This window comes from Urocampus carinirostris, chromosome 1, assembly GCF_059441175.1.
Source record: "Urocampus carinirostris isolate Australia breed hairy pipefish chromosome 1, RoL_Ucar_1.0, whole genome shotgun sequence".
In the NCBI taxonomy this organism is placed as follows: Eukaryota; Metazoa; Chordata; class Actinopteri; order Syngnathiformes; family Syngnathidae; genus Urocampus; species Urocampus carinirostris.
In genome coordinates this window covers 39,396,196-39,423,904 of record NC_142349.1, presented here as the reverse complement: position 1 = coordinate 39,423,904, position 27,709 = coordinate 39,396,196, and the positions used below count along the sequence as shown (strand labels likewise).

The 27,709-nt window shown below is 38.7% G+C and overlaps 1 protein-coding gene across 4 annotated transcripts in view; it reads left to right on the top strand.

Moving 5' to 3' along the window:
• LOC148374604 (adenylate cyclase type 1-like) overlaps positions 1-27,355 on the top strand; it is an 86,737-nt gene extending 59,382 nt beyond the window's left edge. For 2 of the 4 annotated variants that reach the window (XM_088338585.1, XM_088338564.1), the window contains 15 exons: positions 480-638; positions 3,551-3,692; positions 4,972-5,127; positions 7,769-7,966; positions 8,068-8,165; positions 8,234-8,318; positions 9,407-9,496; positions 11,100-11,362; positions 12,361-12,487; positions 13,990-14,139; positions 14,225-14,371; positions 14,440-14,538; positions 17,740-17,854; positions 19,192-19,316; positions 22,208-27,355. In XM_088338585.1, coding sequence (XP_088194711.1) covers positions 480-638; positions 3,551-3,692; positions 4,972-5,127; positions 7,769-7,966; positions 8,068-8,165; positions 8,234-8,318; positions 9,407-9,496; positions 11,100-11,362; positions 12,361-12,487; positions 13,990-14,139; positions 14,225-14,371; positions 14,440-14,538; positions 17,740-17,854; positions 19,192-19,316; positions 22,208-22,561 — 2,308 coding nt within the window. In that variant the 3' untranslated portion in view covers positions 22,562-27,355. The remainder of the gene's footprint in view (positions 1-479; positions 639-3,550; positions 3,693-4,971; positions 5,128-7,768; positions 7,967-8,067; positions 8,166-8,233; positions 8,319-9,406; positions 9,497-11,099; positions 11,363-12,360; positions 12,488-13,989; positions 14,140-14,224; positions 14,372-14,439; positions 14,539-17,739; positions 17,855-19,191; positions 19,317-22,207) is intronic. The other 2 variants (XR_015850757.1, XM_088338577.1) reach the window with 2 other exon arrangements.
• Positions 27,356-27,709: the final 354 nt, after the last annotated feature.

Genomic DNA, 27,709 nt, shown 5'->3' with positions numbered 1-27,709 from the left:
AACTATAACATTCCTTCTGAATTCATTTTATAAGAAAGTTTGTAACTCCCCTTATTATTTTCTAATAATTATTACATTAATTTTGTGTATATACTCAATACTACAACTCAATACAACATTTTATTTATATCTGTACATTCAAGGAAACTATCGACATTTCGTTCTGTATACACGTGTACTAGAATGACAATAAAGTAGATCTGAATCTGAATCTGAATGAATCTGAATCTGTATGATCAAGTGGATTGAAAACAATGATTTAAAAAGTGAGGATAAAAGAAGGATTAAATGTCAAATTCTCTTTAATCCTACTTTTTGGGGAATGTATATTTTGGGGTATGATTTTAGAAGTATGGTAATTGTAAAAATTAAAAGTTCAGTTGCTTTCACAAAACATTATATATTTTAAAAATATGTTTGTACAAGACATTTTCTGAATATTGGAATATAATCCTGCCCGTGTTTGCCCGCCCTCTCAGGTCAGTGGCAGAGGCCACTGAAGTCAACTTGAACATGCGTGTGGGCCTGCACACGGGCCGGGTGCTGTGTGGCGTGCTGGGTCTCAGGAAGTGGCAGTACGACGTTTGGTCCAACGACGTCACCCTCGCCAACGTGATGGAGGCCGGGGGACTACCTGGGTCAGTTGGCTAACTTTCAAATGAACCACGTCTGTGAACGCTAAGGGACAAGTATTAACAAGTGCCAATGCTACAACTTAGAACATACAGATTGTTCCAAAGGTCTTAGGCACATTTCAAGTCACTATATTTACTAAACTATGAATGGTAGTAAGATAAAAGTTGTGCCATATTTAAGCTAGTTACGTTACTTTTTTTATTAGGGTATTGATTCTATAAATTCCTTTTTCAGATTCATGAATGTTGTTCACTCAATCAGAAAAGGCGTTTTGTGTGCTTGTATTTGCAAAAACTAAACGATGAACTGTTCTTCAACATGCATTTTAATGAAAATTTGAAAAGGAGCCACCAGAGTGAGATGACATTAGAAATTTTATAATGGATGCGTGCTTATGCCCAGCTAAAAGTCCCCTCATCTTGAGAAGATGTGATTTAACAAGTTCAAAGAGCATTTCCAATCAAGCCCCACTTAAATCGACTACTGACAATTTGTCTCAATAAGACGAATGCACATGACTACTTACATGCTACAGTTAGTCCAATGAGCTGACTTTCCATGTAAATGGCAAATAATCTATATTTCTTTTGAACAAATAAATCTATACCAAGCACTTTTTAGGATTTAAAAAAAACTTATGAAAAATATCAGCCATGTTTTGGCAAAGGGACTGTATGTTTCATCCAAAACAATGTCTAATATCTGACAATTCCTCTTAATAAGACGAATGCACATGACAACTTACAACCTACAATGAGCCAACTTTCCATGTAAATGGCAAAGTTAATAAGTGTATGGGGTACTGAGAACCCACACGAGCTTGTTGAGGTTCAGCAAGATCCCTCAGAGGTGGCTGTGTTTTGTGGCGTCGAAAAAAAATCTGTCCATGGACCGTTCCTCTTTGAAAAAGCAACAGACATTGGTGAGACATACATACTGGGAATCTGGTTAATGGATACTTGAAGTGAGAAAGAGACTGGTGACATCATTTTCCAACAGGATGGGACGCCACCCCAATGGACCCTCAAGGTTAGACAGTTTCTGAACACAACAGTGCCAGACAGATGGATTTAGATGGTTTGGGCAGAATGACCACGATCTCATGTCCTAGCAACTCATATTTCAGGATCTCATACCATGCGATTTATTTTTGTTGGTACAGTATATCAGAAAGGTTGGCCTATGTGCTCCTTATTTCATGAGATGTGGATGAGCTAAAGCCAAGAATAACAGAAACTGTTTTATTCATTGACAATTCACTCTTGAGATTGAATGATGTGAGACCAATGGTGCTCTTATTGAAGATTTTTGAAAATATTTCATTAAAAATTTAGATCACAAGCTTTCTGAATTTACAAGATGTGATTATCTATCCTTAAGTTCCCCATCTATTCAATGTCAAAAGACTTTTGAAAAACCCTTATTATAAACTCAATTATCTAATGGGAACCAAATGCTGCCATGTGTCAAGTACAATATTTTGACGAGGCTGATGTAAAAAATGTCATACTAAATTTTGTATTACAACTATTTATGACAATAATAATAATAATTTATGTCTGGGAAGTACTGACAAAACTCAAGGCCTTCTCCAGTTGCAAACTAAAAACAGAACTTAAATCAGTGTAGGTACTAAATAACAACTGAATAAATGGATCACAAAAAGAAGTTTTAGGCTTTGGGGGCTAAATTATACTTTGTTGGAAGAATGCTGAGAGAATGGCACCCACATAATTGTAATTTTATTTTACCATCATCCTCCCAAAACAACCCCCCAATCCTAAAAAGGTATGAATACAAAAGTCAAGTCAAGTCATGTTTATTTTTTTAGCCCTTAATCAAAAAGAGTCTTAAAGGGCTGCACAGATCAAAGACTATTGCAAACTATTATTACAGACTATTATGACCAGGGTTGGGTAGGGTTACTTTAACTTGATTACTTTTAATCACTTTTGGATTACTCCAATACCAAATATGCTAATAAAAAAACAAAAGAAACTAAATATGAATAAAATTATGATTCACAACACGTGGTAAGCTTTCTCTCCTGGCTTTGATCTATTTGATTTACGGCAAAACTAACATAAAATGCGACAGAAACAAAATGAAAATAAATCCAAACAGCTTGCCAACATCATTTTTGCCGTTCCATGTATTCCGTTACTCCACAACCCTGCACAAAATTGAGTAATTTTTTTCATATTTAGTTTATTTTGTCTTTTATTAGTATATTTGGTATTGGAGTAATCCAAAAGTAATTGAAAGTAATCAAGTTAAAGTAACCCTACCCAACCCTGATTATCACACCATCCCCTCATCTAAAACCTACATGAGGGCAAATTATACACATATTATCAACATAAAACTGTTAGTAAAACCTTTATATTTTAATTAGGCAGCATCAAAATAGTTAAATTTAATACCAGTTAAATGCTTGTAAACCAATCATTTACACCATGTTCACACTACAGTCTAAGATGGTCCTTACTAATGTGTTTATCCATATACAATTCTCCTTGTCATTTTGGTTTACATAATAACAACACAGGATAATGCAGTATTTTGTCAATTATAGTAAAGCAACAATGATAAACCTAAATAATTCTAGTTGTGCCCTTTAATGGTAATTGGTAAATGGCCTGCATTTATATAGCGCTTTTCAAGTCAATGAAGACCTTGAAGTGCTTTACAATGTGCTTCACACGTATCCATTCACACACACACTCACACACCAATAGCGGCCATGCAGCCATGCAAGGCACCGACCTGCTTATTAATCATTCTGTATGAGATAAAGGGATAGGAGTACATTTCTGCTCTTACATGTTTCTATTTTATATAGGAAGATAATACAAATGCTAGCTGAGGGTTGCTATTTTTTGTGGATTTTCATTTCCTTTACTTTATTCAACAGGAAAGTCCACATCACAAGATCTACATTAGAGTGCCTGAACGGAGACTACGAGGTGGAACCGGGAAACGGTCATGAGCGCCATGCATTTCTCCAGAAACACCAGATCGAAACCTTCTTCATTGTACCATCACACCGACGCAAGGTAGGCCGAGTTCCATTTCCCGTCTGCGTCCAGGCCCTGGAAAGGGAAATGACTGCCGCCACACTCTCACTTGTATTCTTTATGAGGCCGTGGCCCCGAGTAAACCCTTAATACCTTTAAGGGTGTACTGTGCGGAGATAATCCACATGGAAAATCAGACGAGGCTCAAATGAAGAAGGAGGCTTATATCCTGGTTCCATCTCCTGCACTAAAATCTCACAGGAGGAGAATAGAAGGGGGAGGAAAAAAAGAGTGTTAAGTAAAGCATCAAGTGTGATATAATGGAGCGCTAAAACATTTGATGTGCCCATGATGTCACTTCCATCCTGGAATGGATTCAACTAGAAACGAAAAGAGCCCGTGGCTCCTTTTCTCGCAGATTTGAGCATGCATACAAATGCGCAAATTTCATCAACAAAAAGCAAGCAGGAAGCTTGCTTTTCCTTACAATGCTTGGGTTCTCTTCTAGTGGTGGGATTATGAAGCGCTACTCTGAAATAATAATAAAACAAAAAAACATTAAACAAAAGACAAACTGACACCACCTTGTGTTTCTAGAGCAAATTATTTTGTGCTGCCGTCTTGTGGGATCTTGCAGCTATTGGACCATGTTGAAGTAAGTTGAGGAGTAACACTGATAAGGCTAAAATCTATGAGAGTCAGTTTGAGATGTAAATCATACGTGCTCTCACGTTTAATATCATATTCTCACACATACACAGCTATACTCTCATACAGGCACGGTCATACCCATACACAAACACTACTGTATGGTATCATACTTACTACTAGACTCTAATACACACTACTATACTCTTTTTTACATTCTATATGCTCTTACACATACTCAAAATACTCCCATATGCACATACTATAAACTCTCACTCATACCACTATACTCTCATTCATACACTACTATATTCTCTCACACATTACTATCCTCTCAAAAACTCATTACTATACTCTCTCATACATACACTATAATGGGAGCAACTCCAGTTTTACAATCAAACAATTACTTGACCTCCATGTAACTTTTTACTACACCGTATAGAGTATTTATTATTGTAACCTTGTGTTGAGCGCAAGGCACGAACTTAGCGATCTCAAATGAATAGTATGACCTGAGGGATTGATTCGCCTTTTCTCTGCAAAATCCTGGTAATAATGATTCAACGATGATGGGAATGCACACACGCTTATGCTTTAAAAAAAATCTATTCCAGCATGGTCTATCATGGCTGACTTAATAAAAATCCCTTGTTCCCATCTCGCACAGATATTCCCAGGATTGATCCTGTCGGATATCAAGCCGGCCAAAAAGATGAAGTTTAAGACGGTGTGCTACTTGCTGGTGCAACTCATGCACTGCAGGAAGATGTTTAAGGCAGAGATCCCCTTCTCCAATGTTATGAACTGCGAGGACGGAGATAAGGTATTTATTTTTCTTTTTGTGTGTGACTTTGTGCAAGTAGTTCTGATACATTGCAGCCGTAACTTGGTATGTTTGACCTTGAGCTACAAATCTTGAGACCGGTTTAGCTCCCTGACATTAGCAGTTTTGATTTTGCTTGTACAGCCCATGAGATGTCAGATTCTGTGTTTCAAAACAGAATATTATTGTAGCATTCCGTAACAACACACAAGCTACATTATTTAGAGCCGTCTAGTGTAATAAATTTTTATTTTAGTCAACACTCAAAATGAAGACATCAATGCAATTTGAACTTGCAAGAAGAACAGGAGAGGTCCCAAACCTATGATAAGAAATTCCAACCATTTATAAAAGCTCTCCCCTGAGTCATTTCTTTGTACTAAAACTCAGTGTGTAATATTTGACCATTAGGTAGAAATGTTGTTTAATCCTGCTTCGTTGTGCTCAGTCGCACAGATTTGTTCTCAGGATGCTAGACAAACATGGCAAAGTCTGTATTACACAAGTTAAAAGAAATACACATTTCTCGACCTAAGATTTAAAAAAAATATATAAAAATTGGACTGATAGTTCTGGTATTTTTTCCATAGAATTCAACTAAATGTGATATTTTTTTTACTGAATGAAAGTTTTTGTACCAATAGCAGGATTTTTCATCTGCCCACCAAAAGAAGATGGTCAGGATATACCGTAATCACAATAAATATATATAATCCTAAATAATGCACCACGGCTATGCATCTCCGTAGTGCAGTAGTTAACACATTTGCTTACCACACGAAAGATCCCCGGTTAGGAACTGGGTGGAAAAATATGTAAGTCTGGAGAGCGATGGGTGCCACCAGGCTGTGCTTGCCCAAAACACACCACAAGAAATGGTGCCCCAAATGACTCTTGTGGTTAAGGGGAACAAGTACTACTAATAAAAATCTTTTTGATGCCAACCTGGTTCCCGATAAAAATACTATTACAAAAAAACTACAAAATTACTACAAAATTAAATACCAAAATAATTCCTTAAAATCAGAGACTTATATATTATTTTGCTTCCATCCTGAATAAATACCATGGAAATACTACTACATTGATACTATAATACAAAATACGACTACAGAAATATTACGCCTGAAATACTATAAGAAATACTATTAAATAAATACTACAAAAATCTGACAGTGGAAATACTACCAAAATACTACAGAAAAACTACAAAATACTACTTTGGTAATACCACAAAATATTACTTCATAACTACTACAAAAATCCATCTTCAGAAATACTGCAGAACTACAAAATAAATTAAACTACAAAACTAAATATCAAATTCAGCGCTTAAACAGGGACCTTCTAATTTTTTTTGCTTTTTTTGGGAGGGTTTCAAAACCAACTGGATGAAACTAATATATTTTTAAACAAATATAAAGAAATAAAACATGCCTTTATGTGTTCTCAGTCATAAATGAGAAAAGTTGGCTAGGCCGTTAGTATTGGCCCTGTAGCCCAATTTCTTTAACCCATTGCAGCTAAAAAATATTCGTTCATGCCTGGTTTCAACTCATCATCTTTTTTTAAGCCAGAGACAGCTTTGAGGCTAAAAATCCGCTCTCCATTTCAGAAGAATAAACAAAAACCATGTTGGCTACAATCTGCTATGGAAATAGTAACAAAATAAAGTTCAAATGAAGGCAATGTTGTTTGGCTCCAGCTCTCGCTATTTTGCACCTCTCCTCGATGCGACTGCCATAGACACTTAGCCTCAGCAGGGCGCATCCACTAATGAAGTCAAATGTGATGGCAGCAGGCGTCATTTGAAAGTATAATCAGCGGCCCTGTTGTATTGTCAGCGCTACTCCAGCCGTCTTACAGAAATGATAAAACTCCCAAAAGTGAGAACGCATCAGTTCACTTTTTACACAGCGGTGCCTCATTTTACGAGCACCTCTTAACACGAGAATTTTCGATATACAAGCTTTATTTGGAAAATCTTGCCCTGCGCATGACAGAAGATACAAATCACAAGCAAAGACGTTACTAGGAGAGAATGTGACTGCTCACTGCCAGCATCAGCTAGTTCCAGTTTGCTCATGCAAAATGCCAAAGGCAAAAAAAAAAATTGTGAGTACTTTTAATCAAAGCTTCAATTTTAATTGTACAGTAAGTGAGTAAGTATCAACAGCCTCCCAATCTCAAACTTAACCACTTTCTCTGTGTATTAATGGTTCCAGCTATCCTAATGATGATAAACCTTAAAAACACAGCACACACCTATTTACTCACAGCAAGACTGAAAACCGCAACAATATTAGCAATCATTATGTTGTCGTCTGCTACCACTGATTGTGATGGTCTGTATTAGAGCTGAAATGGGCAAAACAAGATCGGTCTTGTTTTTTCTTTTATTTTTTTCACGTTTAAAAATGATTAATGATCCAATAACCGTATTAAATAGGGGGGAAACATATAAGTTGACTGGTATTCGATCTCTGTCGCTCTTCTGGAATGGACCAACTAGTTTTTAAGTATTTCATATCAGAAAAAAATTGCTCATTACGCACACAATTGATCACGATCCTGGAACAAATTAAGCTCATATGAATTGTAATATAATTTTTTTTCATCTTCATCCATTGCCACTACATAGCGCAGGGCCATGAGGACGGCGCCGCAGAAGCTGAGAAACCGGCCCAATGCTAACCAGGCTAACGTGGTCCAGAGCAGCCCCAGAACGCGGGTCAACCGCTACATCGGCCGGCTGATCGAAGCCCGGCAGACCGAGTCGGACACGGCCGAACTTAACTTCCTTACTCTCATGTACAAGTGCTCAGAGCGCGAGCACAAGGTGAGCCCTGCTCAGCGATACTTATATCAAATACAAATAAACGGAGAGATTGTCAGGAACTGTCACTTACGGATTATTTTGCTCTTTTTGGTACTCAAAAGTATCATCTGGTTCCGGATGAGTACTTCACAAGCGCGGTGGTACTTTCTCTGATCCTTGCTGCCTTGTGTGGCCTTGTTTATCTTCTCATCATACCACAGTATGTACTATAATATGATTTTTTTTATTTTTTCAACATATTCTTAATTTTTCTTTTGTGTTTGTCAGGGGCGTGTTGGTTCTGGTGCTGCTTGTCTTCTGCATCTGTTTCCTGGTAGCATGTATCATGTACCTTCATATCACTAGAGTGCAGGTGAGCAGCATATTCAACCCCTTTTAGTGGCACCTTAGTGGCTTTGCAAAAAATGGTTATCTGGGGTGCTTTATTTAGACCAGGGGTTGGTACACATTTTAAGTGACGGGATGCTTTTGGTTAAAAAAATGGGCAAAATTGACGATTGATTGATTCATTGATTGACTGACTGACTGATTGATTGATTGATTGATACCAAAAAAATCTGCGTATGGGCCCAATACTTCGACAATACATGGAGAAAATAACTTTTCTGTATTTTCTCATTCTTATTTATGAATAAATATACAGGAATTAATCTATATATTTCTGTTTGTATTTGATTATTATTATGATCATTAAATTGGAATGAAAGCTAAATAATATACCGTCCCTTAAAAATGTGTGTCTTATCTAGGAATGAGTAGATTATTTTGCTTATTTTTATGCTTTATTTTTTTTAATAAAACTATTTACTCGTTTTATTTTTTACATTATTTATACTGTTCATATTATTTTTAATGACCTTTATTGCTGACGTTTTGCTAGATAAGATATTTTGCTTGTTCTAGAGATAAAAATATATCATGTTAGGTGTGAATGAGCGACTGAGTTGTCTGTCTCTGTGTGTCCTGCGACTGGCTGGCAACTAGTTCAGGGTGTCCCCTGCCCACTGCCCGAAGATAGCTGGGATGGGCTCCAGCACCCCCACGACCCTACTGAGGATAAGCGGTGCAGATAATGGATGGATGGATGGATGGATGGATAATTCTAATTATAGAAGCAAAGTCATATATTATTCTACTTTTAACCACTAAAAAACTTTAAATGCAAAAACGCTTTTTTTTAAATTAGGTCAATGAAAATCTTGATAAATAAAATAAATATATGAGGAATCATAGCAAATGGGAAAATATATTTTATGGACAGGGAGAATAAAACAACCATTTTTAAGTAATACTTTTTCTCTAACCTTTAGAGAGGCAGGCCAGATGAAAAAGCTCGATGGGCCGCATGTGGCCTGCAGGCCATAATTTGGCCACCCCTGATTCAGACAAAAGTAGTGTATTTATATAATGTATAATATTTATTTTTGGGGGGTGAATCAGTGTTTTCCAGGGTGCCTGACTATCCAGATCCGTACTGCTCTCTGCATTCTCACAGTGCTCTTAATCTACTCTGTGGCTCAAGCCTGTGTGGTAAGTCTAGTATCTGAAAGTGAAACACTTTACAGCGGTTTCTCTTCACACAGCTTAATTCATTCAACAATCTTGCTCGTAGCTCAAATTGGGTACAATTTCCTTACGTGAAATTATTAAAAACCAATTGGTTCGCTCCTGTTCTCTCGAAAGCATATGAGTGAATCCTATAGCTATAAAAACACATTTTCCTGATCTCTAAAAACACATTCAAATTGCAAGCAGACATAAAATATACAGTTTGCGCGTGCTGGGGAGGGTTAGGGTTGGGGGATGGCGTTTGAAAAGAGAACTTAATTTATACGTTTTACCCTTTTTTTTTAAACTTTTTTTTGTTCATTTCATATCGTGTACGCCGTATAACAATTTTCATTTTTTTTCAAAATTTCTGATCTTGTCTCGCCTATTTCAGCTCTTCTATGTCCTTGTAGATTACTTATATTGCAGACGTATTTTACATGGTCTGTCTTGCTTTGAGTAGGTGCCGCATTGTGTTTAAAGGTTTATTCTCACTTAGCAAGGAGGATTTGCAATTAATAACTCATTCACTACCAATGATGACTAAAGACGTCGAAAATCGGTTCTAAATTAAGTGCCATTGACGGTAGAGGTACGATCGTAGGCCCAAGCTCGAACCCAGCCTTAAATTCGGGTCGAGTCGGGCCTAAAGAGTAAGTCATTAGATTAGCCGGGCCCCTCTCTCACTGACTTTTTTTTAAGGGGATGGTGTAATTGTGGCTTGTGCAGTCCTTTGAGACATTTTGTGATTAAGAGCTACACAAATAAATGTGACTTCACTTGCCAATGTGACTTTCATTATCCAAGCATACCCAAATTTTCTTATTTTCTTTGTGAGGAGGAAAGATTGGTTTTGGACAACACCGCCCACTGCTTCTATAAGTAGAAGGGCTTACTTGGGGCTCGGTCCCTCAAATCAAGTTAATCTGTCGGGCAGGGGCTGGTCCAGGCTTTAATACAAGGGGGCTGGATTTTTTTAGACCCGATTCAATCTCTTATTTTAGAACTCAATTCTCTATTCTCTATTTGATTCGAGGCTTTTGTGGCAATATCCAATACATTCATCACATATTTTCTTTCATTAATGAGGAAAAACTTTGATGAAGGATTGGCATCCAAAGCTGTCAATGACACCAAGTTAAGAACACATTTGTGACATCTTTAGTCGTTAATGGTTTTGAATGAGTTAATAAGGACATACAGTAAATTGGCGGAGGTTGATAGGTATGGTATCGAGAGTTTGTTGTTGACACGTAAGCACTTACTGTACACCTAAAATTAAAGTTTCTATAACTTTAAATGAACATACACACAAAATATTTTCCCAGCACAATTTTCCTACTTTTTAATTTTCTGCCTGTTGTAGTTTACATGAGCAAACTGTACAAACTGATGGCGGTAGAAGGTCATGAGCGGTCTCTGGGACTGCTCGTGAACAGGATTTTTCCCCGCATAGTGTGGTACATTTTTGCTGAAAAAACTCGTATACCAACATTTTCATTGTTTAGAGGTGCTTGTGTAAAGAGGTTCCACTATATTTTCAAGATAAAGTGTGCACATGGAGTTTTGTTTACATTGAATGCAGGTGGGTTGCATGCCCTGGCTGTGGAGTCGCACAAATGCCAACAGATCCATCATCATCCTTGACCTGGACAGCGGTGCCAACCGTACCATGGCCGAGCTGCCCTGCGAAGGCGCCCGCTACGCTTTCCTGTCGTGTGCGGTGGGCACGCTTACCCTGGCGCTCTTTTTGCGAGTTTCCTGGTTGCCCAAGATGGCGCTCATGCTCCTGCTGGGCGGACTCTACATCACTGTGCTAGAGCTCAGCGGTTTTTACAAGGCGGCCCGGTAAGAGGGGGCTGCGGGGTGATATGGGCAGGCGCCCAAATCAGCCGAGTGCTTCGAAATCATGCAAATGAGGTGCTTGGTTGCGATTTTGATTTCCTCAAAAGGCTCTCACACCCGTCGCTATGGGCAAGGCATAGGGGACAAATGCTCCACCCCACCACACTAAGAGCTTGTGCACCCCCAACTCATTTATTCGCAAAAAATGGCAAAAAATGATTTTCATGTTTCATGTGTTATTTTTTCAACAGTGACTCGACACTGCCCTCTAGCGCCAAGAAAGAGCACTTGCTTTGCACCGATTAAAAACCAAAATCATATCTTCTGAAAGAAATAACCTAGAGACCTTTCTTGACATACTTAGAAATTAAATGCGGGCCAGATTAAATCATCTAATGGGCCCGATCCAGCCCGCAGCCCGTATGTTTGACACTACTGGATTAAAGTAAAGCAATTTGGGGGCAAAGAGGATGAAATGAGTTTTCAATGTGGAGGAGTGGTTGGCAAACCAAGGCCCACATAAGGCCTGTCAGCCTTTTTTATCCAGCCCGCTGAACGAAAAATAGTATCGATATAGTGACAATTATGGTAAAAAAAGAAAACGGTTCCACTGTTAAAAAATGTGGTTTTGCCGTTGCTCTTGTCCCCACTATCTTTTTATTTCAATCAATCAGTTATTTTTAAATTCTGGTCTGATTCCTCTGCCTTAGAAAACGAAAAGTATGGCGACCCAAATTAAATCACCCAACACGCCAGGTTAGGCCCATGGGCCTTATGTTTGACATGACAGATTAAGCTATTGTAGTGATATAATCCGCTGTTTTAGTACAAGATTCGCATAATTACGCAATTAGACAGATCAAAATCCACATTGTTGTACAATATAACCTAACACGTATTTACTGCCGACTGTGTGGGGGATCGCCTCAAGCGTCCCTTGTATTTTTTTTCCCTGGGTGGTCCAGCCCGGTGGCTGACTTTCTGCCTGTCTCTTTCCACAGTGGGGGGTCCTTCCACATCCGAGGCTACGAGCCCATCCTGTCTCTGTTTCTCTTCGTAAGTGCCCTGGCCCTCCACTCCAGGCAGCTGGACCTCAAATTGCGCTTGGACTTTCTCTGGGCTGTGCAGGTTAGCTGGTCGTTCATCATGACAGCAAAGTGATGATGAATGCGTGTAAATGACATTTATAGAATTTGTGTTTGTGTTTTATGGCAAGTGTGAGGTGTTGGATTTGGGTTGAATTAGGATAATGAGACATTTCTATAGTGAGAGGATGAAATTTGCAATGAAAAGACCACTTCAAATGCAAAAACTCTTTGACTGACCTCATCTGGTTACATTTTTAATCATAAAATTAGTTGTTGTTTATTCCTTGAAGCAGGAGAAAAAAATGGACTGATTTGATTGTCTGGATCCAATACCTTGGCAATGCAAGCTCATACTTATTTATGAATAAATATATATATATCCCATTTAGCGCCCATATACAGCCAAAACGGGGTCTGTAGGTGTGAACTGTAGTGGGGACTTTACCATTTACATTCGTTTACTACACCACTTCTGCTTCGTATAAACGTAAGTTGGAACGTCACAGAGAATGTTAGCACGGCTTTTGTATTATATCCAAGTCATATCTGTTCATGATAGGAGCCATATCTGACTAGTGAGAATTTGTTCCCGACCCATGCTCTAAAGCAGGGGTGGGGAACAAGTTTGACACAAAGAGACGAAATTCTTAACTGTAAGAGCCACACCACGCACTGACCTGCCATGACAAACAGACACACACAAACACACACAATTAAAAACACATTGTTTCCCATAACACACTCCTCTCCTTACAATACAAGTATTGTTCTTGTGTTGATTTCAAGGAAAGTGTCCACCCTTAATACACACAAAAAAACTAAACATGAAACAAGGCAAAGAGCCACAGTATATAGAAAATATGATGAGGCACAGAGCCGCATTCTTATTGGCCAAGAGCCGCATGCGGCTCTACAGCCACGTGTTCACCACACCTGCTCTAAAGAGTCTATACGTAAGACTTAGTAACACTAACAGGTGAGGATGACACTGAAGGACTGCTAACTGTACTAGAATAATGAAATACAATGATGTAAGATATGCAAATGTTTTTATATGATTGATAGAAGAAGCTTCCAAAGTTAATTTGGGGTCTTTTATAAGCCTTTGGCTTCAACCTGTCATCTCTTTTTCTCTTTTCAGGTAACTTTTTTTCTATAGTGAAGCAATGTTTGTTGCGACATGATTAAAAAGAAAAAAATAAGAGAGAAAATACATCCATCCATCCATTATCTGCACCGCTTATCCTCAATAGGGCTGTGGGGGTGCTGGAGTCCATTCCAGCCATCTTTCAGGGGACAGGTAACCCCCTGAACTGGTTGATGAGAAAATACAATAAAATACTTTTTTTTTAATTACTTTGGTAGATTTGTTTATGAAATGTACATCATTCAATTAGCTATACACTGACTGCTTTTGCCTCTGTCATAGTGTCATTTCTACAAAGTTGCCTTGTAAAATATCCATTTCAGCAGAAATGTGAGGGGTGTACTGACTTTTTTTAGCTACGAGTCGTCGCTAACTCTGAGCGTGTGTGGTGACAGGCGGAAGAGGAACGAGACGGCATGGAAAAAGTCAAACTGGACAACAAGCGGATTCTTTTCAATTTGTTGCCGGCGCACGTGGCCCAACACTTCCTGCTGTCCAACCCTAGGAACATGGTGAGCCCACTTCATAGACAGACATACAAACAGGTAGACCAAAGCAGGAAGCGGCATCAGAACTTATCACAACAACTTGTAATTACTATTCTGTTTTTACGTTTTTCCCTCTTACTAGGATCTATACTACCAGTCCTATGCACAAGTCGGCGTCTTGTTTGCATCCATCCCGAATTTCAACGACTTCTACATCGAGTTGGACGGAAACAACATGGGGGTGGAGTGCTTGAGACTTCTCAACGAGATCATCGCTGACTTCGATGAGGTTAGACTGAGAGTGTCAAGAGCTTTTTGGTTGATTTGCATTTTTCGAATTGATTGTGCATCTTCCAGCTCATGGATAAAGAGTGCTACCAAGATATTGAGAAGATCAAGACAATTGGCAGCACGTACATGGCAGCAGTGGGTCTTGTTCCAACTATCGGAAGCAAGGTGAGGTACTTGCCCATGGACAGTGTTGGGTACGTTACTGAAAAATAAAAGTAATTAGTGACCATTACCAGTTACTTCATTTAAAAAGTAATTTCGTAACCCCCCGGTTTACTGACAATCAAAAGTAGCGCGTCACTCTGAAAGTAACTACTCTATCTAGTTACAATATAAATTCGCATTGAGGACGACCCCCTAAAACTGCTTAAAAATAGCCACATCATTAAACAATAGATGCCAAACTGTGGAAGTCTTGCGCTGTGTGCACGGATCCGCCCACCTGTACTGCTCACCCAATCAAAGTGTTTGCCAGCGTTTTTATTAATCAGTTTAAAAGGTTTCTTATCAAACTTCTGCATTAAGTTGCTTCGCCTTTATATGGACCAAAATTGGGATGAAATCACTTGACTTTGGAACGCCACAGAGAGATTTGCAATATTTCGGAGCCATACGTACTCATGAAAAGAGCCATATATGGCTCCCGAGCCATAGGTTCGCTACCCCTGCTTTAGAGCTTTAAAAAAAAGACATTACGGTGAGACACTCCATATCTATTTTGCCAATGGGCTTCAAAGAACTTGAATATCTCCTCTGAATACTGTCCAAAATGTTTTCTTTTTCGTGGCGTGGTGTAATGCAAAAGTAAATCACAAAATAAGGCATAAATTAAGCACACTTTTACCATATATTGTGTGCTCACGCTTGCCCTGTTGGTTCTCTTTTTCCTGGATAAGTCACGACACCACCACACATGCTCGCTACCGATCGCTCCTGTTGACACACAAACAAAACTTGTCCATTTAAGCCTAACCCCGTGATTTCTGTATTTTATTCTATAGTTTTAAATACACCTTTGATGCTAGGATATACGGTAGATAGAATGTCAGTAGAGTGGAACTCTGAGTTGTAATTTATAGGGCCAACTCCACTTTGACGACATGATTAGCTGTGTGATGCTGGTGGACTAAGTGTTAATGAATTTGTCCTGACCAACAAGAAAACCTAATCTAATTACATGGCGGTGAAACTCATGACCTGTTTAAATAAGTAGGGGGGGTAGTGCACCATTTTGTAACATCATTTGAATTACACTTTTTCCGCAACATTCGTTTTGGTACCTGTTCCCGAGAAAAGTAATGCGTTACTCCCAACCCTGCCCATGTGTTTATGTAATATTTACTTCAGGTGCTGATAATCAAAGCCAGGTCATATTTAAATGGGGCTTAACAACCTGTGTGTGTTTTTCTCCTCCTTTCACAGCTTCAAGTGGTTTATTACCCATCCTTGTTTAAGTATACTGTCAAACCAAACATAAAACAAAGATAATGCCATGTCGTGCATGTTAAACAACTACCTAGCTTTGCTCCTAGAATGTCTGTGCAGCCATATGCTAACTAAAAAAAACCCAGGAACAGGCTAACAGTGTGAGCTTTGCCATATCATTTGGATCCAACATTTTTTTAGTGAGAATAATGTTTTACTGGTGTGACTATATCTAAATTTACCTTCCTTTGTTATATCTTTCAGTTAGTGATGACTCAATATTTAGTTTTTAAACTGTATGAATCAAGCCTTTTAAGAAGTATAAACACACTATTGTTCAAAATTTTAGGGTTACTTATAAATTACATTGTTTTACAAAAACAGTTTCCAAATAAAAATTATTATTTTCAACCTTCTCCACTATAGTGTCTATTTATGTTGCTGCTTATTTGACAAATTAAAAAGAAGTGTGACTTTAAATGTATTATTTTTGTGATTGTCTTTGGTACTAGTATAAACCCTCAAAATAAATATAATTTCTTATTTCTTATTCTTGTTTTGCTATAGTTTATACATATATATATATATATATATATATATATATATATATATATATATATATATATATATACATATATATACATATATATACATATATATACATATATATATATATATATATATATATATATATATATATATATATATATCTCATCTCATCTCATTAGCCGTACCGCTTATCCTCATTAGGGTCGCGGGGGGCTGGAGCCCATCCCAGCCATCTCCTGGCAGTGGGCAGGGGACACCCTGAACTGGTTGCCAACCACACAGGGCACACAGGGACAGACAACTCATTCGCTCATTCACACCTAGGGACAATTTGGACCGGCCAATTCACCTGAAATGCATGTTTATATATATATATATATATATATATATATATATATATATCACATTGGTTAGCGCATTAGCAGCACAGTTGTGACGTCATGGGATCAAACCTTCCTGTGTGGAGTTTGCATGTTCTCCCCGTGAGATATAATACTCAGTGTGAACAAAATTCATTGACTTTAATTTAATATTTGTTTCAGCGTTTTTGTACACCTGTGTTTATTTAAGTGAGCATATTCCATAGTCATAGGATTGAAAATGTTACATTTTGAAATCACAATAAAATGTCAGGACCAGAACAGAGACAGGACCCACTTGCGTTATGTTCCTCTCAGTTTTATTGGAAGAAAGGAAAGGGTGGCCCCCACGATCCTGTGATCGTTGGGCGCGGGCAGCAGGTCGCTCTGAAAGAAAAACTAGGACTTCCGTGGCGAGCGATGGCGGTGTCGGGAATGGAAAAACGGGTCAGTAGCCGGGACAGGGAAGCAAAAACGTGTTCGGGGTCGAAAGCAAGTCGTAAGCCAGGAAAGGAGTCTAGACGTGGTCGGGGCCAAAAAAAGGTCGAAAGCCGGGGCGAGAGAGTAGACGTGGTCAGGATCAAAAACGGGTCGAAGTCGGGGGACAGACAGGAGCAAGAAAACAGGTTGGAGTCAGGGTCGAAAAAAGGGCTTGCCTAGTGTAAACTGAGGTTCACAGACGGACTGACAACAGGGGACAGATAGGAGTGGGTTTAAATAGGGACAGAGCCAATCAGAGTCCGAGGCAGTTGGCGCCAAAGGAGCATATTGGTAATCATGACAAAAATATGTTTAATATTAAGGGGTATCTCCAAAAATTTAAAACATAATTTTCATTCATGGAACTAATTGAAGTCATATTATAAGGAGCCCCAGACTTACCAGTGGCTCAATTTATGAGTTTTTAATCTTTGGCAGATATATTTCATTTTTTGAGCAAGCGCAAGTGAAGCAGAAAAAAAGCACACTCAAAAAACAAACAAAAAAAAAAACAGTTGTTCAGTCATGTGACATCTTCTATTTGCTTTTACAGGCTAAGAAGTCAATTTATGACCACCTGAGCACCATAGCGGACTACGCCATCGAGATGTTTGACGTGCTGGATGAAATCAACTATCAGTCCTACAATGAATTTGTTTTGAGAGTGGGTACGTCTGCGCAACCCCGCCGACAAAAATAAAACGAATACATTTAACGGCGTTACCTAATCAGAATACAGAAATATTTAGTTGTATTCGGTTAAAGCTACATAAAAAAATACGCAATTAAATTACAGGTGCATTATGTAAAAATAAGTATTACTTTGTAGAATTACACTTTTATTTAAAAGCATATTTATGTTGCACAAATCAGTGGACACTCTTTCTCTCTGTCTGTCTCTTTTTCTCTCTCTCTCTCTCTCTCTCTCTCTCTCTCTCTCTCTCTCATCCTCTCACACGCACACACACACACACACACACTCACACACACAAACACACACATTAGTGCGCTCACTCTCAGGACCCCTGCAGCATCCCAAAGTCCCTGACTACAACACATGACTATCTGAACAAAAACTTTACAAAACTAACAGAAAATGTATGCTATGTAATTAAAGTACAACTATTGAAGCCACATCAAAGTATGAACATACTGTGTAAATCTAATAACATGAAATAATTAATTCAATTAAAAACCTGGGGGCGTGTTCCCTCTTCCACAGCATCCTTTCAATCATTCATTCATTCACTTCATGCACTCAATCATATCCCACATTTATATATACAAAATGTCCGTCATAATTTCAATCACAGACACTAGAGAAACAGAGTGAGATGACAAGACATCAATGAGTTTTGGGGAAATTTAGAAAGTAAACCTTTCGTGGGCATAAAATAATATTGGGTTTTTAATGTCCTCTTGTTTTGAAATAAAACCAAGCATATCTTATCTACCATGTGAAACACAACATTTATTTTTGCTCAATTCACTATACCAGTTGGTTGAAACCCTTAACCACTGAGGTCGTAGGGGCAAAATTTCCTGTGGTGTGTCTTGGGTAAATACAACCTGAAGCACTCATCCCTCTCCAGGTCTACATATGTTTCCACCTGGTTTCAAACCGGGGACCTTTTGTGTGTTAGGCAAACGTGCTAACCACCGCACTATAGAAACTTTGTGGTTAGAATGGAAGCACTTTTTTGTTTGACTACAAGCAACTACCTGATCTTAGTTTCCTCTATTTCTTTTTCAAGGCGACATTGTTAGTTTAAATTAAAGTTTTGTAATTGTATTTATTTTTAGCCTGTTTTTTTTTAGCATACTTCATATTGGACTACTCCAAAAATAATCAAGTGACATTACTTTAATATAATGGATTACGTTACTCATCACATTTTCAACAGGTAACGAGTAATTGTATCGGATTATATCTTTAAAGTAATCCCCCCAACCCTCGTCCTAACACAGAATTATTTGATTTGCTCATTGTCTGTTGTTGGTGCAGGGATCAATGTGGGCCCAGTGGTGGCTGGCGTTATCGGGGCACGGCGACCTCAGTATGACATCTGGGGGAATACCGTCAATGTGGCTAGTCGCATGGACAGCACCGGAGTACCAGGGAAGATACAGGTGAGGAATCCTTTTCAGCCTTTTATGTTCGAATGCTAACACGGATGTAAGTTTAATAGCATAAAAAGGCAAAACATTTATATCATTAAAGGTAATATGTGTAATATTTGAGCACTGGATGTCGCCAGTGTCGGGAGTAATGTGTTACAAAGTACCACCAAGGAATTCAAATTATATTTCTCTGTAACAAGTACTGTAATGCATTATTAATCAAATTTTTTAACTCAATCTTCGTTTGTCTTCTGTTTTTTGACTGTTGCTCTATCATGAAGTGACATACAAATCTCTACTCACCAGCAACACAACACTGAATATAACAATTGTGAAAGGTGGGCATGTTTATATATACCTACAAAATTCAACTAAACATAGTTTCAGTTGGGCCTTTTCAAGCAATAGATTATGAGAACACTTGATTTATGCCTACTGATATTCAGATAATCTCCCTATTGTATATACTTACATATCATCCATATTTAAAACTTCAAAATAAAATAATGAAATCAGAGAGTCAGTCTATATTGACATGTTTAGTTGGATGAAACCAGTATTGAATGGTAGGCAGAACATAGGGAGGGGACGTGGCTTGTACAGGAACAACCAAATCAATGGGGCGAACGTGAACACAGAATTTACAGTAAAGTAGAGCAAACATTTTTTTGTTTTTATTCATAAAATTATTTTTGTCAATACACCATGCCTGGAGAAAAAAAGAAAATGTATTCAACATGACCTAGAACTGGAGGAGGAAAAATTTGAGTGGCTTAAAGACAAAGGTCACAATGGAAATGGAGTGTCTCAGCTATGTTAGTTCTAAAGATCCTGAGATTGCACACGCCAAAAAATATGCAGGATTACTGCTACCACAGGTTGGTATACACGTTTTCTTCCATTTCGGCTTCAGAGTGAGCATATACGATCATTTTTAACTAGGTACAGTAGTTACTTTCAGAGTAACGGACTACTTTTGGGTGTCAGTAATCTGGGGGTAATGCATTTTAAGGAATGTACGTAGTCAATTTAGTTGTAAGTAATTGTTAACGTAAGTTAAAATTGTTGCAAAATAGCAACAATAATACCTAAATTAGCAAAGTTTATTACCAATGAGGTAAATTATTTAATACATTTTTTTGCAGTCGAGATTTATGGGTAAAACAAGTTAGAAAAAGAAGCAAAAAAGTGGAAACAAATGCTTGCGCAAATGAGGATATCAAAATAAATTAGAATTATATGATAAAGAAAACTATACTCATACCTGTAAACGTATATGATTTCCCCGCATTTTACATGTTTATTGTATTTTGTTTTTATCAATTCAAATTTTGAGCGCTCTACACCAATATTTGTACGGAACTATCTTGCCCATTTTGTCTCTAATCAGGATCATCACTGGTGGGAGACGATAACATCATCGTACATTTCTAAACGGGTGAAGTCAGAGAAATCCTGCACTGCCACATGTAATAAGCAACACTACATTTACAGCAAGTTGGGAAAGAACTAAGAAGGATGCTAAAATAATTGTTTATGTTGTTTATTTGAGAGGTAAAATTAACGCGTTTACAAAAAATACCATTGTTTTTGTTCTACATCGTATGTCGTATGTATGACTTTGGGGCAAGATAATTTTGATTTTTTTGCAGTATCATAACTTGGTATCAGTATGGGTAAATACTTAAGAGTTTTGGTACTTGCCTGAATATGAGTCTGAATTGTGGTCCTTTCCATTTTGTTATCCATTTTCGGGACCTCTGCTTACCAGTCACCAATGTTGGGCGTGTTACTAAAAAAGTAATTTATTGCAGTTACTTGTAACTTAATTTGATAAGTTATTCCGTTACATCCCAGATTTCTGACTACCCAAAGGTAGCATGCTACTCTATTTTCAAATGACTATATATACTCGCTTTAAAGACAATCCCATAAAACATCTTTGAAATAATAAAATATAATAGTATAAATAAAAGAAAAGTTGCACACCAACCTGTGAAAGCGGTGAAGCCTTCATATTTTATGGCTTACAAACCAACCCTTACCCAAGACACTCCATATCCATTTAGTCTTAGACCATTCGAAGATTTCATTCTCCATTTCTAGGTAAGGCCCGAGACGTTTTCTTTTTTTCTTTAGATATGATGAATTGAAAAAAAAAATTACTAATAAAATGACTAACATTCAGCGCATAAATTCCATGCTGACGTTTGAGACAATGATTTCCCGTTTGTTGTATCTGTATAATCCACAAACCCCTACCCATGCAAGGCCTACCGTTGGTTACTGGTGACACACAAGTGAATATGCGCTGATAAACACACCTACATTTCCCGCCTCACCCGCAAAGCTACCAACTTTTTCAACCTGCTGCCGTCATGGAAGAGACTGCGGAGTCTCAGAGCCAGAAGCAGCAGGCTGAAGGACAGCTTCTTCTTTCATGCTGTCAGGACACTGAACTCTCTCCCTGGCCTAGTCCCTCCTGCTATGATATAATTCCTTATCATATTAATGATTTCCTAAAACCAGACTTATTTACCAGTAATTTTATTCCTGCTGCATGATGTCTCCATCTCCTCCCACTTGCTAACACCGCGAGTTTGTTGTTCAACAAGGAAGTGCTGTATGCTGTACATATAACATTTTTGACAATCAGGTTGAAAGTCTTAAAGTTTATAGTTGTAAGTCCGGCTTAGATACGAGTATATACCTTAGGGAGAATATCCCCATGAGGAAGAATTTAGGGCCCTCATACTCTGTGTGAAAGATGAAGTAACTGAAGCTTGACTGAAGCCGTTGACTTAGAAAATGTCATTAATAACTTGTTACAGTACTTGCTACTTAGAAAGGTAATTGTGTTCCTTTGTGAGGTGTTATTCCCAATATTGCCTGTCACCCAGGTGACGGAGGAGGTGTACCGCCTGCTTAACTCCGACTACGACCTGGTGCGCCGCGGCAACGTAAGCGTGAAGGGCAAAGGTGAAATGCTGACGTACTTCCTGGAGGGCAAGGTGCAAGGCGTGGGGACGGCCACCACCTCCTCGGTGGTACGCTCGGCCAGCCTGGCGCGTCGCATCCACTCGTGCGGCAAGACCAGCGTGCCTGCCAACCTGGCACCCCCCGTGTGCTTGCCTTCTTCCCGCGTGCTTGCGCTAGGCGAGGAGGATGAAGAAGAAGAAGGAGGAGTTAAGGAAGTAGACGTTGCAGGGATTGAAATCGAGGCTATGGCCACTGTAGCCGATGCCGCCGTCTAAACACGAACACGCGTGTGACCTCACCTGAGGTACGAAGAGCCAAGATGGAGGCCTTGAGGAGAGCGACTGGAACATTTCCTGCTGATGCGACAATATTCCTTCAGGAAATGAGTCCACACAATCACGTTGTTCTATTTATTTATTTATTTTTCTTCTTTTTATTTTTTAAAGGTAATGTCATTTACTCACCACTGTTTGGACACACTCACTTACACCACCCTTTCTTTGCAGGTTTAATCTTTCCAGTGTGGACTTTCTACAGAATGTTAGCATTAATTCCGGACTAAATGCAGCATGCATTAGAGGTGTCCTTAAAAAGTTGAAAGTGAAATGTTTTCCCTATTAAGTGTTAACAATGCCCAACTAAGTTCAAAGAGCCCTTATGCTCTATTTTCCATTGAATCTATGCTGTTATCCTACTTTTAGCACAGCTGTTTTTGGCGCGACACATATGTTTCAATGAATGGTGGGTGTGGCAGGGTGGTTTTCTGTTGGGTGTTATGATCATCCTTGCAGGTTTTTTAAATTTGTATTTGTCGGAATAGCACGAAAATGGTGAGAATAAGAAAAAGCCTGATTGTCGTAGAGTCCAAACGCCAACCCAAACATTACAAAAAAAAGTTAATTTGTGTGAATCGAAGAAATGCACGTACTTGCACGCGCATCATGAATGAGTGGACTGAGGCTGCGATCTGGACTTTTAGACAGGAGTGAGTAACAAAGTTTAAAATTCTGTACAGCTTCTTCAAGGAAGAAACTCAAGTTTGTTTTCGAACAAGCCACACTGGCTCTTGATCCGCAGGCTTAAACAGCCATAAAAATGAACTCATTCACGTCTATTTCTTACATTAAAAAAAAATCAGCGGGGGGTAATTTCTAGTACAGAAAAGCCATACCTTGTTTGCGGACTATGTCCGAAGCTGTCAATCATAACCAACTACCGCAGCAGTCAATCTTTATTTAGTTGGCATTAATACTTATGAAGTAGTGCAACAAAACAATTCTCAAAACAAAACTCAATGTATCGTACTGACTAAATTTCAGAAGCCCATACAACAGCGGCCGGGAACATAAGGCCCGAGAGCCGTACATGGCTCTTTTCAAGAGTACATCTGGCTCAAAGATAAAAAAGAACTTGTGCAGTTATTTACTCTAGAGTTATGTGCAAAGACGAGATTAAGTGTGCATGGGGTTCCGTCCAGTATATATAGGGCACAGTCTTATCTTAAAGTGTACAGTCAGGTGTCACGCCATCAGATTCTGTTTTGGCTGTCCATCGCTGAAGAAACCTAGTATGGAAGTTCATTAAACAATGCATGTTCACTGTTTAAACATTTTACGATGAAAACCCCACAGAACAAACTGTAAACATCCCAAACTCCAGAAAAGCACACAGAGCAATTTGATTGGGTGGGTGGTAGGAATGGGCGAAGCTATACACACAGCCCTCCAAGGGGTAAATACGTTGATATCCTCGTTTGCAGACATTTTTACTGAAGAACTGTGCATTATTTATGACTATTATTTAGGAAAAATGAGCCTTAACACTTCTAAGTGTACCAGATTTCAAGTGGTATATTTGTATTGATATTGGACACAGGCTTTGACATTATTATTATTTAATAGATTTTATCAAGGGCAGCACGGCGGCGCAGTGTTTAGCGTGTGTGCGGCACACTTCTGAGGTCTTGGGAACCTCCTGTGTGGGTTCAAATCTAGCTACCGGAATTACTGTGCGGAGTTTGTATGTTCTCCCCGTGCTTGCGAGGGTTTCCTCCGGGCAGTCCGGTTTCCTCCCACATTCCAAAAGACATGCATTTCAGGTGGATTGGCCGGTCCAAATTGTCCCTAGGTGTGAATGAGCGAGCGAGTTGTCTGTCCCTGTGTGCCCTGCGATTGGCCGGCTACCAGTTCAGGGTGTCCCCTGCCCACTGCCCAATGATTTCTAGGATGGGCTCCAGCACCCCCACAACCCTACTGAGGATAAGCGGTGCAGCTAATGAGATGAGATGAGAGATTTTATCAAATTATCAGTGAAATAAAATGTGCTCAAGAATAAGCTTTTGTCTGGGGAGCGGGTTTGGCGGTTTTGTTGAATTTTGTCTTAAAATATATGGCGGTCTCTAGAAAATGAAATCGAAACATTTGTTCTTTTATGGTTCTCCGGGTCAAAACAGTTCCTGACCCCTGCAACACAATCACAACAGCCTGTACACATTCAGAGTCATCCCTTGCGCACATGACAGAGTGTAGATAGGAGACCAAGCGTTGATACTACTCAGGTAAACTATATACCGGTATACACTCAAGTAATTATTGTACTTTGCCGTGAGGCACCCCGCCTTTGTCACATAAACCTGATAACAGAGGGTTGTGAACCCTTGCCTGCTATGAGGGATTTGCCTCTGAAGTGGGCGGAGCTTTTTGCCTGGCTGTTCTTGCGTTACTGCTGGCCTACAGCCACTCGGTAGCCATATTGTTTTCAGGAGGAGAGCAATGCCTCGTGTTTTGACCGCGCAATTACTCAAACCCACATTCTAACCAAACAAATCGAGAGTCTTTCATTGCCTAGCTAAAATGTTCAATTTATATCCGGAGAAGATCAAACCAACACCTGCCATCCCTCCCTCCTCCTTAGTTAGTAACTAGTGTCAGCATGGATGTATCTTTTATGATCTTTTATGTAGTAGTAGCAATACTTGGTCTCACCTCTATCACTTTGTCATGTGTGTGAGGAATGGGAGAGCTTAAGATCAGTCGCATGTCTCAACATGTGTACAGCCTGCTATGGTTGTAAGGGCTTCTGAATTTTAGCCAGTACAGTAAATTGAATTTTGTTACGTCGCACTCCAGCTATGCATGCTAATAATATTTAATGTATATTGACTGCTGCGCTCGTTGATTAAGCTCTTGACACATTTTGCAAAGAAGTGTTTTAATCGTGTCACAATGTGTTACTTAGACCTGCGCATCTGTGTCGACACAGGTCCCTGACTGGCACCGAAGATGGGGAGATCCGGGGGAACGGCCCAGCAGGCGTCTGAGGTCTCTGCCGACGAAAAAAAATAAAAAATAAACCACGTCGTATGATAAGCTGCAGTGTTTTAAAATGCAGAAAAAAACTTGCGGCTCGTAGTTCGAAATTTACGATATTTAAAAAAAAAAGACATCTCGCTACTGCTTTTGCTTTCAAATGATGCCAAGGATGCATTACTTATGTATTTATTCATCTTTGATGCACCTAAGCTTGTGTAGGTGTGTATTGTTGAGTGTGTTTGTGTGTGTATGATATGTGCGTGAAAGACAGTACAATGACATTCCTGCAGATGCATTTCTTAATCCGTACGGTTTTCACAAGCAGAATTCCTCTTCAACTAAGCCAAAGTACAGAGATTGTCAATATGGCCTCTGGAAGGGGCTCACACGCTTTCAAACTCCCTCAGATAAGCTAAAACGTTGGGGGTGTTTTAGAGATACGAGTACAAGTATTCAACTCGATTGTAGTCACCAACACTGATACCAAGTGCCGATACAAAAGGGTTTGATGAATACATTTTAACGAAAATATTTATGACAGATAATTTAACCTACATAACCTGTTACAAGATTTTGATTAAAGCATTAAATCAAACATTTTTTTTCTTCTTTTAAGATGATATTATTTGGATACCTTTTATCAGTTCTCGACATTCCCTACTATAATGTGCTTTCTTTCTTTCTTTAGTTCTTTGTTTCTTTTCTCTCTTTTTTCTTACTATCTTTCTTCCCCTTTTCTTTCTTTCTTTTTCTCTCTTTTTTCTGACTATCTTTCTTCCCCTTTTTCTTTCTTTATTTCTTAAAAAAAATCAATAAAATAAAATAACCTCAATCCTTAATCCTCATAGTAATTGGGAGTAAAGGCTTGGATTTTTTTTAATTAGAAATGCTCCATACCACATTTTACAAATATTTACTAATGCTCAACTATTGAGTAGTCGTTAATGTTGATACTAGATACTAATTGTACTAGGAAAAAAAAAAGAATATAAAAGATCCAATAACTGACATGGCCACTAGCGTGACACAGATTCGGATTCCTCCAAATGGGCTAGTTTGATCGCCGATACAGATACCTGGTGCCGGCACTCAATTGTTCCCCAAAATTTGTGTCACACACAGGAAAATAGTATTAAAGCACACAATTGCACATTTATAACACAGGCATCTGTTGTTGAAATAATGTTTCAGCAAGCCCAGATTCCTTTTATATGGTGGATTGCAGCCTATTTCTTGCTGGAGCATTTCTTTGGAATACTATCCTCCATGTTTTTTTTTCATTCAAATAAATATTATCTATCACACTGTTTTAGATATTCTGATTAAAAAGATAAATGACCCCAATTACTGCGAGCACGGTTGGATCGGTTGGACGTCTATAGCCATCGTTACCATTGAAGAGGTTAATCATATTTAAGAGAATGCCGTTGCAATGACTTTAAGAGGAGGCAATTATGACAACAAGCCTCCATTCTGACTCAGCAAATCAGTGTTGTCCACTGTAAACTACACAGCTCTCTCTTTTTCCTGCGCCTGAGTACATAACATCACGTCTTTGCCTTATTATGTCAAGCTTATTTGCAACCTGCCTTTTTACACATAATCACTTTGATATGCAGGACATACTCCCTTATGTTCTTTGTAAATGTTCGAACATCTGTAAACTATGTTACAACTTGTACAGTGTAAAGATGGTTTATTGAATATTTTGTAATAAATACAATGTTGGTGTAAAAAAAAAAAAAACAGGCGAGCGTATACCGACCATGATTTCTGACCTCAGCTTGTTTTTTAGGATGCACATGCGTACATACTCATCGTGAAGCAACCAGAGGCGTTCTGAGGTAAACGTACACAAAACAAGCACCCCCTTCTCTTACCAGCTGCCAATGTAAACTGCTTACTGACATGTATGCATTTCAACACACACCCTCCGGCAACCTTTTTAATCAATAGTACAAACTCATATTAACAATAAAGGGGACTTCTTTATATTCATTTTATGCTTACAAAGTGTTAGGTACATCAAGTTTATAGTTTGCGTATACCAGGGGTCGCCAACCTATTTGAACCTGAGAGCTTTTAGTCTGCAGTCTCTGCAGCCCTTTAAGA